The sequence below is a fragment of the Sabethes cyaneus genome, chromosome 3 (genome assembly GCF_943734655.1).
Source record: "Sabethes cyaneus chromosome 3, idSabCyanKW18_F2, whole genome shotgun sequence".
Lineage (NCBI taxonomy): Eukaryota > Metazoa > Arthropoda > Insecta > Diptera > Culicidae > Sabethes > Sabethes cyaneus.
Window position 1 is genome coordinate 231,046,102 of NC_071355.1, and position 12,839 is coordinate 231,058,940.

The 12,839-nt window shown below is 39.4% G+C and overlaps 1 protein-coding gene across 3 annotated transcripts in view; it reads right to left on the reverse strand.

The window, feature by feature from the left end:
• LOC128743586 (CUGBP Elav-like family member 2) overlaps positions 1-12,839 on the reverse strand; it is a 439,607-nt gene that overhangs the window by 30,494 nt on the left and 396,274 nt on the right. For all 3 annotated transcript variants that reach the window (XM_053840187.1, XM_053840185.1, XM_053840188.1), the window contains one exon: positions 199-490. In XM_053840187.1, coding sequence (XP_053696162.1) covers positions 199-490 — 292 coding nt within the window. The remainder of the gene's footprint in view (positions 1-198; positions 491-12,839) is intronic.

A 12,839-nucleotide genomic window follows, 5' to 3' on the forward strand; every position in this document is an offset into this window, starting at 1 on the left:
AACTAAGGTCAGATCTAGACTAAGAATTCATACCATATTACATTAAATGGCAACATTAAACCGAAAACTGCTCTAATTACGATCAAAAGCCGCACAGATCCAAGCAAACAATTTGATCTAAGAGAAAGTTTTAAAATGATCGAGCTAATACGACAAAAAGAGCACTCGATAACTCGAATTCATTATTCCTCAACTTACCTTGTAGAAACTGTTGCTGCTGGGCCATTGCCTGTAGCTGCTGCAGCAGCGTCAGGGAAGCCGGGATGGCGTCGGCCGCTAGGAACGGTGTCTGCTGCTGCGGCGGGTTAGGATGATGGCCGGCGGCCGGTGCCGTCAGCGGCGTCACCGATTGCGTAATTGGCTGATTGAGGGTCCACATGTTCGTCTGCAACTGCTGAAACCGTTTGGCGTCCTTGTCCTTCTGGGTGTCCGCAAACTTTACTACCAGCGGCGCCGAACAGCCTTCCATCGTTTTGCTCTGGTGCAGAGCCTAGGAGCGGGAAGAAAGAAGAAACGACGTTAAAGAAAGTTTCGCTACATTTGATGTTAAACGCGAAAGAAAACCCGCCAATTCCCCTTTTTATGGTTGACGATGACGTACTAATTTCAAGCGAAAACGCTTTCTACAACCTTTTAAATGTTCGCAGAAGCAATCTTGCTTTTAAGCATTTACGATGAAAGAAAAAGTTATAACCATAAACGGAGTCACCATTTAATGCTAGAAATTCTATCATTTGTTCAGTTTTAAATTCACCCCAAGTGGTTGATTTTCTATCCTACTATCATAGCATAGAGTTGAAGAAAGCATAACAGTGATCAAATTAAAATAAGAAACTACTATTAAATTATAAGAAAGAGTATTTTATAAAATTGACACACAGTTAACAGGATGTAAATATTCTTTCTAAAAACTTGAACCCATAGTTTTAAACGACTACACCCATTCAACAACTGTCAGCATAAACGGGCACAGTTTTATGGCTCCGCTTGTACGCGACACGAAAAACGCTCATTATCATGTTCCCTCGTTATTTGTAAAATTGAAAACTCTTCATTTGTCCGTTACGGAAACTATTCTGATTACAACTTTTGCCTTATCTAAAAACCGTTGTTCCTGAAGTGACATCCACCGTCAGCGGAAATGACAGAATAAAACATATTTAAATCGAATTTCACCGTTGGGGCTGCAGCTGCGGCTCTCGTCGCAATCCACTCGCCTCACGACGACATGCAAAACATCAATAACAATAAACACACCGTTTATGGTTTTGTGCTTGCTGCTGGTGATGTTGTTGTGGATATTGTCGTTGTTGTTGGCATTAGCGGCGTTGCGGTAATGGCTTCAGACGACGATGGCGACGACGACGACGACAACAGCTACCGTCGGCGGGATGTTTTTTCTACCATACCGTGGGACATCGCCCGGTGAAAAACAGAAGTAAAACGATTGCTGTTATGTTTTATTGATGTTTGTTGCTTTTCTACTCCCACTGTGGGCACCCGCCACTTCAGAGGAAACTTTTCCGGCGAAACCTGAGCGATGTGGTGTATCATTTGTTATGATTATTCGTTATTGCTGTTGCTTTGTTGATGTTGTTGCACGCGGTTCGATTCGGCCACCTCACCGCTCGTCGTAAATATATTTCGAAGCAAATTCGGAAAAATGCGAATTTTATTTTTATGAAAATGTGATCATTAACAACGCGAGTGGTCTCTTGAGACGAATAGCTTCCGAACGGGAGTATCGAACCCGCTTGGTTGGAACTTGTATTACATATTCAGTTACCTTTTTTCGTTTATGTAAGGATTCAATTCTCGCGAGAAATAATCAATGTAGCTGATTTAGCCTCTGATGCTTCTCTGTTATAAAGGTGAATTTTTAATGGCAGCGAATGTATCGTTCTTGTCAGGCAATCAACATACCATAGAATGACACATGAAAAATGAACCGTGAGAGATGTCTCATTTGGCGAGTTTTATTGTATCACATAAAATGTGACGAATTGCAGAGAATCTCCGCGTGTTTACGAATGATCCATTAAAAAATACGAATGGTTTTGCCTTTCTACTATATAAATATATAGTATAAAGGTATAGAAATCACTTGAAAAACCGGAAATGGAAAGAAGGTCCTGCGGGCCGAATGTTATATACCATTCGACTCAGTTTCGAAAACTGAGCATTTTCTGTGTGTGTGTATGTATGTGTGTGTGTGTGTGTGTGTGTGTGTGTATGTAACGCTTTTAATCTCACTCACTTTTCTCGGAGATGGCTGGACCGATTTTAATGTTCTTAGTGTCAAATGAAAGGTCTAGGTGTCCCATTGGTCGCTATTGAATTTCATTTTGATCGGACTTTTAGTTCAAAAGTTATGTATAAAAATACGAAAAATATGGGACTTCATTATCTCATAGATCCCTTAACCGATTTGAACAAAATTAATTGCATATGAAAGAGGAGCCTTGCAAACCCTTAACTTCCAAATTTCATGATGATTGGACTTGTAGTTTGAAAGTTACATAAAGAAATGTGAAAAAATAGTATTTAAAACATATTTTTGTAACATTTAAGAATTAATTCAATGAAAAACATCACACATTTTATTATTATTTGAAAATTACTGCTGAGATCTATCAAATGAAACCGAGTTATTTAAAATCGGACGGTTCATTCAAAAGTTACTCAACCTTTAACACTTAAGCACCGTATATTAAACCGTTAAAACGTGTGAAATCAAAACAAATGTTGATTGTATTTAATGCGTGTGATGTATGTGTGTATGTATGTATGTATGTATGTATGTATGTATGTATGTATGTATTATGTATGTATGTATGCATGTATGTATGTATGTATGTATGTATGTATGTATGTATGTATGTATGTATGTATGTATGTATGTATGTATGTATGTATGTATGTATGTATGTATGTATGTATGTATGTATGTATGTATGTATGTATGTATGTATGTATGTATGTATGTATGTATGTGTATGTGATGACAATTTGCAATGAAATTCAAGAAAAGTGAGAAACATGTCAAAAGTCAGAAGTTTTTGAAGCCTCTTAGTGGAATACGAACTCTGAAATAAAAGAAAAGAAAAAAACTTACCGACTAAATTCCACTATTTAATATTTATTCGCGACAGATACGTATACGCTTTGAAATAAGACACTGATGAAGCCTGCACGTCGTAGGCGAACTACGTATCTGTCGCAAATAAATATTAAATAGCGGGATTCAATTGCAAAGTTTTTTCTTTTCTTTGATTTTAGATTTCAATTGTCATTTTCTTCACCTGTTGTTACTCACAATTGTACAAGAAAAGCAAAAAGCGGAGAAAAGCAGTTAATTTAAGTATATAAGTATAGTGTTTTATAGGATCAAAATACTAGTGAGTTGATTTTTCCAAATAAATTTATACAAATTTCAAACAAATTTTGCGCATCAATATATGCTCTTTTCAATCCATAGATACTAGAGCTTAGAAACGTTATTTGAAAAATAGGAAGTAAACGTTGCACGGTAGTAACTTTGTACGATTTGTTTTCGTTAGTGACATTTTAAAGGACAGATGTCTTATGTAATGTATCATGTTTTAATAAATAAATCAAAAATGACCAGCACTGGAAATCATATCGATCATATTTCTCATTCTCAAGCATGTTTATGGTGCAGTTTTTGCACTATTTTTCGACCTCATCTTGTTTTCCTAACCCCCTAACATTGTAAAAACGATGCGATCAAGCTAATGACTATCTTTCCATGAAAGTACATTCAAAAGAAGCTCAAGTTTTGATTTTCATGCAAAAATAATTATCTGAAGGAGCGCCATCTAAGAAAAAGTTCAATTTCTCTTTTTCATATCTAATGCTCTATTCAGTTATTTTTTCTAATTCAGATATATTGCAAAATTGAAGCCAAGCAAACTAATAGTAAAATTTTGAGATTAATCATTTTGTTGTAGATATCCTTTTTCTTCAAAAACGAAGTATAATAATAATTTTTCTGAACTCTTGTTTTTCAAAGATGCTAACTTTTGAACGCATGGTATTAATATCAAAATATCAAAAAAAATCAGAGGGGTTGTGTACAAGACACGACCGCATATATAGGTGACGCAGGACTACGTAAGTCTCTTTGTAGTGATAGTGGCATGTATTCATGCTTGTAATCATTCGATTCATCATGTATACATGCTACATGCGTTGTATGTAACATTTATCAAAGAAGTAACATTGCATACGTTCAATTCTCAAAACATTGTGCATTTGAAAACAATTTAACAACATCAAGAACACAAACTATTGCTTTCCTGCTACCTTACTGAAATTAAAGATTGTTTTTATTATCTATGGTTTCCCACGTTGAAGGGATTTTACCAATTCAATCCTATTTTATCAACAGCACATCTTTTCACTACACTTCTAATGAAACGGCAAGCATGCGTATTCATACAGAGTCGTATTATAACCGAGCAGTACAGCTGTAGTACATTTTTCCAACACAGATATCAAGTTCGCTGAGGTTTAATCGTCTCGCAGTAAAGAATTTGCGATCTGTTGGGACAACGAACTTGTGTCATTTTTTCTGGCACACTTCCCTAATACAGATATCAAGTTGGACTAGGTTTAATCGCGTTCGTAAGAAATCTGTTGGCACGAGGGGGTTTTGTTACTCTCTCTGGCGTACTTCCCAAGCAAGGACATCAAAATGGTCTAGGTTGAACCGTGGTGTTAAGAAATCTTGTTGAAATGAGGGAACTTGGTCGCTTGTTTTGGCTTACTTCCCAAGCACAGATATCAAATTGGTATAGGGTTAGATCATCGTAAAGAATCTTCCAACCAATCACGAAGCGAGAATTCTGGTAAAACATAGGTTCATTATTTTCAATTTTTCAATAGTTCAACATCAAGAATCCATACTTTTCTTAATTTGGGTCAATTCTTAGAAGATTTTCCGATCGATTGATGTAAGAATATTGAAAATCGATCGGAAAACCGCTGAGCTATTAGCGCTGAAAACCTTTCATTTTTCGTGACGCACGCATTTTTCGATTTTTTGGAATGACACCCTATCTCAAAACTTGCCGTAAGACGTAGTCCTACGTCAAAATCTACCCTTTGGGCTAAAACCACTCAAAAAAAATATCAAAAAATATGCTATGAACGCATATTTCATATTGTCAGTTCAAAACAAGTTTCGTATGTGGCTCTGAAACCCAAAAGTTAAGGCCGACCGATTATAAAACTAAATAAGGTGTTCATCAAATAACATAAATGACGCTTACAAGTATTTACGCACCCAAGGAAAGAAAATAGAATTATTCTACGCAATACGTTGTGAATTTTACTGGCAAATAAGGATTTTGAGGAATATGGAACGGATATTTAAAAATATAGTCAAGTTAATTATAGATGTTCCTGAGAAATTAAATAATGATTATTGTGGCAGTAGAAAGGCTAGGTCACGCCGCTAGGTGGATTAATTCGGGTTTTTTAATCTCTTTCAAAAATAGATTGGAATCGAAAGGTAACTCACAGTTGCCTATATCGATGGAATTATTAACAATTAGGATTCTCGCCATACAAACAGAAGCAATAATCCCCTTTTTGTGCATGTAGAATATTCCCATGAACCGAGACCAAACATAAGCACTTTTTTCCGAAACCAGCGGAATCTTTTCAATTAGTGGAATTAATTTACAAATTGCATGTGTGGGTGGTACTCAACGGTCACCCCGCGCCCACCCTTACCGATGATGTGCGCAGCAGCAGCGAATTCCCCCGCTATCTTGTAAACCCCTCATCAGAAACAAAATAAAATTTATGATCCACCCAAATTGTCGTGTGCTCATGTTGGTCTAGACCGCAGCAACATACTGAACCGCTGCTGCTGCTGCTGCAACCAGCCGGCAAGCGAAGCAGTTGCATCGTGCTTGCTGCTGTCGGGCCGGGACACATATCAACTGAATTCATTGAATTAGTAGTGATATAAATAATGGAGTGAACTCGCGTAGTCGAGTACGCTATTGTACAGTATCGATTCAATCGATAGGACTTATAGAGGACTGAACGAAGATTGGAGAAATAAAAATGTAGGATTTGTTACTATAGATGGATTTTTGTCACAAATTGGTGACAGCACCCTCTTAAAGCTGGTGTAGATGTAAAGACTTTTGCAAAATTTATTATATGGCATTGATTATTCAAATTCATTATCAAACGATTAATCATATAAACGAAGTTTTATGAAGTTTTACAGTTTACACCAAGAATTAGATTAAGGAACTTCGCTGTTTTTGCTGGAAATAAAATTAGAAAACTCATGGCTAATGCATTTTATTCCCTTTTCACGAACATAAGACCATTACAAACAATTTTTAAAGTTTTTGTTATTCTTCTTTGAAAAAGGGTTTAAAAATCGGAGGACAAAAAATTGGTAGAAGATAAGTAAAATTCTGGTTACTTAAATTCAGTTGTCTATGGACTTAACAGCCTGAATAAACCCTAGAAGTAAGTATTTCCAAGTGTTAACGTTTCTGTTAACGTTACTTTTGCTCGTCTTGAATGCAATCTGGTATGATTGCTTAATGTGGGCGATTATTACCACGAAAATACATATCGCGCTCTTCGTTTTGGCTACAGACAAGGCTCTTATATACATATATACTAGTTGAGCTCGAATCTTACGATCCGGAAAATATAAATGTCTGTTCAGAATTCCGAAGACTGCGGATACATTCCATTGGCCAGTGTTTGCGAAGATGTTGTACATAAGAATCATAACCGGAAACTGAAACAAATAGTTTTTATGGTCGTATTGGATTTTATTTAACTGAATACAAACTTTTGGCTGTTTGCAACATTTATGTAGTCTGATTAAAGTAAAATGCTGCTTAGAAAATTCTTGATCGTTTGCTATCATTAACTCATTTTTTGAAATTTTTCGACTTGGTTCGGTCTGATTTAACACCGACCATATGATATCGCGACAAGCAATCGAGCTGAGCAGGCGAGTCTAGCAGTCGAATCAAGCAATCGAGTCAAGCAGTTGGGCCGAGCAGTCGAGTCGAATAGTCAAATCGAGCAGTTTAGTCGAGTAGTTAAATCAAGCTGTTCAGTCGAGCAGTTTGATCGAGCAATTAAGTCGAGTAGTCCAGTCGAGCAGTTGAAACGATTAGTCTAGCCGAGCAGTCGAATCGAATGGTTTAGTCAAGTAGTCCGGTCAAGCGGTTTAGTCAAGCAGCCGGGTCAAGCGGTTAAGTTGAACAGTTGAGTCGAGCAGTTCATTCGAGTAGTCGAGTCGAGCAGTTCATTTGAGTAGTCGACTAGAGCAGTTCGTTCGAATAGTCGAATCGAGCAGTTCATTCGAGTAGTTGAGTCGAGCAGTTCATTCGAGCAGTTGAGTCGAGCAGTTGAGCCGAGTAGTCCAGTCGAACGGTTTATTCGAGCAGTTGAGTCGAGTAGTCCTGTTGAGCAGCTGAGTCGAGTAGTCCTGTTGAGCAGCTGAGTCGAGCAGTCGAGTCGAGTAGTCCAGTCGAGCAGTTGAGTCGAGTAGTCCAGTCAAGCAGTGGAGTCGAGTAGTCCAGTCAAGCAGTTGTATCGAGCATTTGATTTGAGCAGTTGAATCGAGCAGTTAAGTCGAGCTGTCGAATCAAACAGAAGTCAAGCAGTTGAGTCGAGCAGTCAAATCAAGCAGTCTAGTTGAGCAGTTAAATCAAGCCGTTCAGTGCAACAGTTCAGCGGAGCAGTCGAGATGGCCAGTTGAACCGAGCAGTCGAGTCGAGCAATTTAATCGAGCAGTCCAGTCAAGCAGTTTAATCGAGCAGTTAAGTCGAATAGTCCCGTCGAGCAGTTGAATCGAGTAGACTGGTCGAGCAGTTGAGTTGAGCAGTCTAGTCGAGCAGTTGGGTCAAGCGGTTCAGTCGAGCAGTTCAGTAGAGTAGTCCAGTCAAGCAGTTGAGTCAAACAATTAAGTCAAGCAGTTGAGTCAAGCAGTCGGGTTGAGTGGCTAAGTCGAGCTGTAGAATCAAGCAGTCAGTTGAGTCGAGCAATCAAATCGTGTAGTCTAGTCGAGCAGTTGAATCGAGCAATCAGGTTGAGCAGTTGAGTCGAGCAGCCGATAGTCCTATCGAGTAGTTGCGTCAGGCAGTTCATTCGAGCTGTCGAGTCGCGTAGTCCAGTCGAGCAGTGGAATCAAGCAGTTGAATCGAGCAGTTGAGTCGAGCGTCGAATCGAACAGTTAAATCGAGAAGTCTAGTCGAGCAGATAAATTATGCTGTCCAGTCAAGCAGTCCAGTCGAGCAGTCGAATCGGACAGTTCAGTTGAGCAGTCCAATTGAGCAATCAAATCGAGCAGTCCAATCGACCAGTCTAGTCAACCAGTTGAGCAGTCGAGCAGTCCAGCAGTCGACCAGTGAGGTGACTGAGAATACAACCCATTGCTACGAAAGCGTGACGTCCTGTCAAGGACCTGGTTTTAGTTACCGATAAGCCTCTTATGACGTCCTGTCAGAGACCTGGGGTGACATTGCGCATCTCGTTTCGAGTGATTTTGGTTCGTTTCGACCACGTTAAACAAATGGGCGTCTCGAACGAAAATCACTCGAAACGAGATGCGCAATGTCACCCCTGGTTGTCGGTACAGACATAAGCCTCTTATATAAATAGATTACATAAATAGATAGTTGTAACCCGCGCGCGTCGCCTCGCGTCTAATGGATCATTAGGTAGCTTTTGCTCATGCTTGCCGCTAGATGGACACTAAAGCCCCACGTGGCATATTTAGAGTAAACTTTAAGGCTGATACAGATTACACGTCATAATTTCTTGCCGTTTCGTTGTTGTTGACGGTTAATAACGGTAAATCTGAACCTGTCTTTTTAGGTGGACCGATCAGATTGCAAGGCAGTTTAACAGTCCCATCGAGAGCAAACTGGAGGTACGCTATGTAACTCTATGAGGTGCAACTACATTACTTTTGCTCGTCTTGAATGTAATCTGGTATGATTGGTTTGAGTCTTTGCTTAATGTGGGTGATTATTACCACGAAAATACATATCGCGCCCCTCGTTTTGGCTACAGACAAGGCTCTTATATATAGATAGATATTATTCTAATCGTAAGTTTTTGCATGCCGTGATACAAAAAAGCATAAACAGCATTAAAAAAACACTGAAAATGGAATGTATCGGTAGTTTTCTTGACATACTATAAATGTCTGTCTGTCTATGTTACTCGTTTTCAACTAGTTATAAAATCACGGACTCTACGGACTTGAGACTTGAGTAACTTCGCTTATGTAAGACATACTTGTACTTGCTGTATTTGAACGAAAGGTGTTGCGGATTATTTTTGACGGAGTACAAACGGAAAGCGGAGAGTGGCAGAGGCGGATCAATCTAGAGCTACAGGCACTGTATGTATAGACCTCCACCGTGCATCTGGCGAAAGTTGGGAGACTACGGTGGGCCGGCCACGTCGCAAGGATGCCGGACGAAAGTGCAGTGAAATTCATTCTCTTCAAGAACCCCACCGTCACCAGGAATAGAGGGGCCCAACATGCTAGGTGGCTCGACCAGGTTGAAGCCGACTTGCGTGTGTCGAGACGCGCAACGAATTGGCGACGAGAAACCCAGGACCGAGTACAATGGAGAGGAATTCTTGATACGGTAAGAATCACGCCGGCTCTCGGCTGGTAAAGTAAGTAAGTAACCAACAATATTCTGGCGCAGCCGCATTTGCAGTTTGATTTTGGAAACAACAGTTAAAATTCAGTCTTTTCGCTGCTCAACTTTTTAGGGTGATTTATCTATTTTGGACAAGTGTTACTCCCACTCTATTTTGGACATTACCATTTGATTTTGCAGTAAAAGTCCAAAATAGAGTACGCGTAACGCTTGTTCAAAATATATAAATCACCCTATAGCATCGTGCACATACAAAGAGTCAAGTACGACGGTTAACGTCCTTCCATCGCAACGCATTGGCTCATAGGAATCAGTTAAATTGGTTATAACTTAGCTGAATGTTTGGCAGAGAAGCGAGAGGACCGGGCCGTGAAACGTGCTCTGATAAGTGATACCGTGTCTGAATAAGAAGTCACTTAGAAATGATGCTCATGCTTCGGAAAAATAGTAAGTAGAGGAGACGAGAGAAGAGAACAGACGAACAGAGCAGAGCAGAGCACCCTGCTGAGATTATTGGTTTTTTGGTGTCCCTCAAGCACTACCTTTAGGTTGCAAAGACAGTACGGAATTTCTCATCATATGGTTCAGGGATTTCTCTGAACAACTTACTACCATATTCCTATGGCTACGATTGCATTTTATTTAGCTACGAAGCTGATGAGTAAAACGTTCAACATGACAAGAGTGTTGGTTCAGCGATCTCATTGAACAAGCATACCAGCACATTGTTTTTGGTGCTAATTCAATATCAAAGAAGGTGATGAATGAAGTACATGCAAAATAATCCACACGACCTTTCCACGTGAAAAATCACGTAAATTTCTCTACAGGGAGTTACGTGACTTTCAGTTGAATATTATTGGAAAATATCACATCCATCTGATTTCCACATAAATGCACGCATACTAATGCAAACTTCGTTGAATTCACGTAAATAGTACGGAAAAAATTTGGAACGAAAATATTCACATAACTTTTCCCGTAACTTCGATATGAAAATTATTTTGAGTGTAAAAAGAGAATGTGACACCTTCTACCCGATATGAAAATAGAGCGCGGTTGCCGTATCTGCATACATCATTACCAGTTTCCCGACCAATAAGGCGAAAAATGAAAATTATTGCAGAGTTTCGCTTTGAATTGTTGAAAACGGTTTCTAAAAGTAGAAAATGAACCGGAATTTTGCTTAGAGTCGTCAAAAATGGCGTTCATGCACCGCAAAATGCGAAAATGAAAACGATCCCGAATTCTGCTGAAAATCGAAGAACAGGTTTTAGACCAGGAAAGGTCTAAGAAATGAACTCTAATCGCCCTCAGAATCGCAGAAAACGGCTCTAAAAACCGGAAAAGACGACAAATTTAAATGATCATAAGTTAAGCGCAAATCGCTGGAAACTTCTTCTAAAGGTAGAAAATGTTGGAGGATTTAGCTGAGAATCGTCAAAAATGATTTTTGAAGGCCGTAGGATGTAAAAAACCCAGAAATTCGCACAGAATCGTTGAAACGAGTTGTACAACCCACAAGAGACGAAAAAAGAAAATGATCCTAAATTGAATTAAGAATCACTGAAAACGGCGAAACAAAACGAACTCGAATTTCGCTTAGAATAGTCGAAAACGCCTTACTAGGACCGGAAAAGACAGTGAGAATCTGAATTTCGTCTAATCACTGAAAACGGCTTTTGAAGATCGAAAAAGGTAAAACGAAGATGAGCCTAAATTTCCCTCGATGTTTCGAAAACGGTTTCTCAAGTTTGGAGAAAAGGTGAAAACAGAATAAATGGCGCTCAAAATCGCCAAGGTTGTAAAAGGCTAAAACAAAAAACGATCTGGCATTTCGATCAGATTCGCTGTAAACTACTTCTAAAAGCTAGAAAGAGCGAAAAAAATCCCCAATTTCGTTCCAAACCGTCGAAAACGCTTTCTAAAGGCCGAAAAGTGGAAAATAAAAACTGATATCAAAAGTCACTCAAAGTCGCCAAAAAGCTCTTCTAAAGGCAAAAACAGACAATGTTTCCGGGTTTCGCTGCGCATCGTTGGAAATGGAAGTCTAAAACGGTGAAAGAAAAGAAAACCTGGTTTTCTCTTAGAATAGTCGGATGCGGCTTAATACAGAGAATACAAAATGTTCTCGAATATTGCTCGAAATACTCGAAAATTATTTTCAAAGGTTAGAAAAGTCAAAAACAAAGAAAATTATCCCGTGTTTTACTTAAAATCGTTGAAACAACGCCTAGGATCACTGAAAAATCATCCCGAATTACATTTAGAATTGCCAAAAGTTAAAGCTTTAAAGTCGAAATAAAAAATGATCCTAAATGTCCCCCCCCTAAATGTGTACAATTTTATTTACATTCATGATGCGACATATTTGTCCCACCATCCAGAAGCCCATAAATCACGTCAGTAGCACTCACTTCGTTTCGTAAATACTCTGGCAGCAGATAATGACTTCCCCATCTGTCGAGAGCTGGCAGCTGCGGTATGGAATTAGTGTAACGCAACTATTTCAAATATATTCTCTTCCTCTTAAAATGCGTGTACTCGATGATTTCAGCATCCAGTCAATGTATCCCATCAACCGAAGCGTTAATTACTGATAATTTACTGCTCGGCGGCCTAAAACCTCGTTTCGTAGTTCGATCCGTTGGTGTTTGCTGGTAAGCTCTTCCAACCAGCGGCAGCTGGCAAGTGTTATATTTTGTCAGCGTGGTTAAACAACCGATACCTACCCCCCAGAGAAGAAGGGGTTCCCGTCCGACCGATATTGCGAGTGATGATTTATTAATCGAGGCAATAATCAAATCTCGCTAAACGTGAACGAACGGCAACCGCGCCTGGCCAGGGCCAGGAGGGGTCGGAAAAAATAGCATAACTCGTAAAAATCTCGACCCCACTTTGGATTGATTTGAATCGCAAATGCGATAAGGTGCTAAAATGCTATCGGAATTACCGACGGCAGCAATTTTCGTAATGTTGAAACTCACGCAGCACGCTTCCTTCACCAAGTGCTATTCGCGGTGAAGGAATTGAAGGAATTCGGCCACCCGTAGAGAGGAGGGACCAGTTCGGTGGGCAGGGCTGACGCGTTAATTTCTTTGTAGGTTAAGGTTAGTGAAATGTTCTTGTCATTAATCATTACGG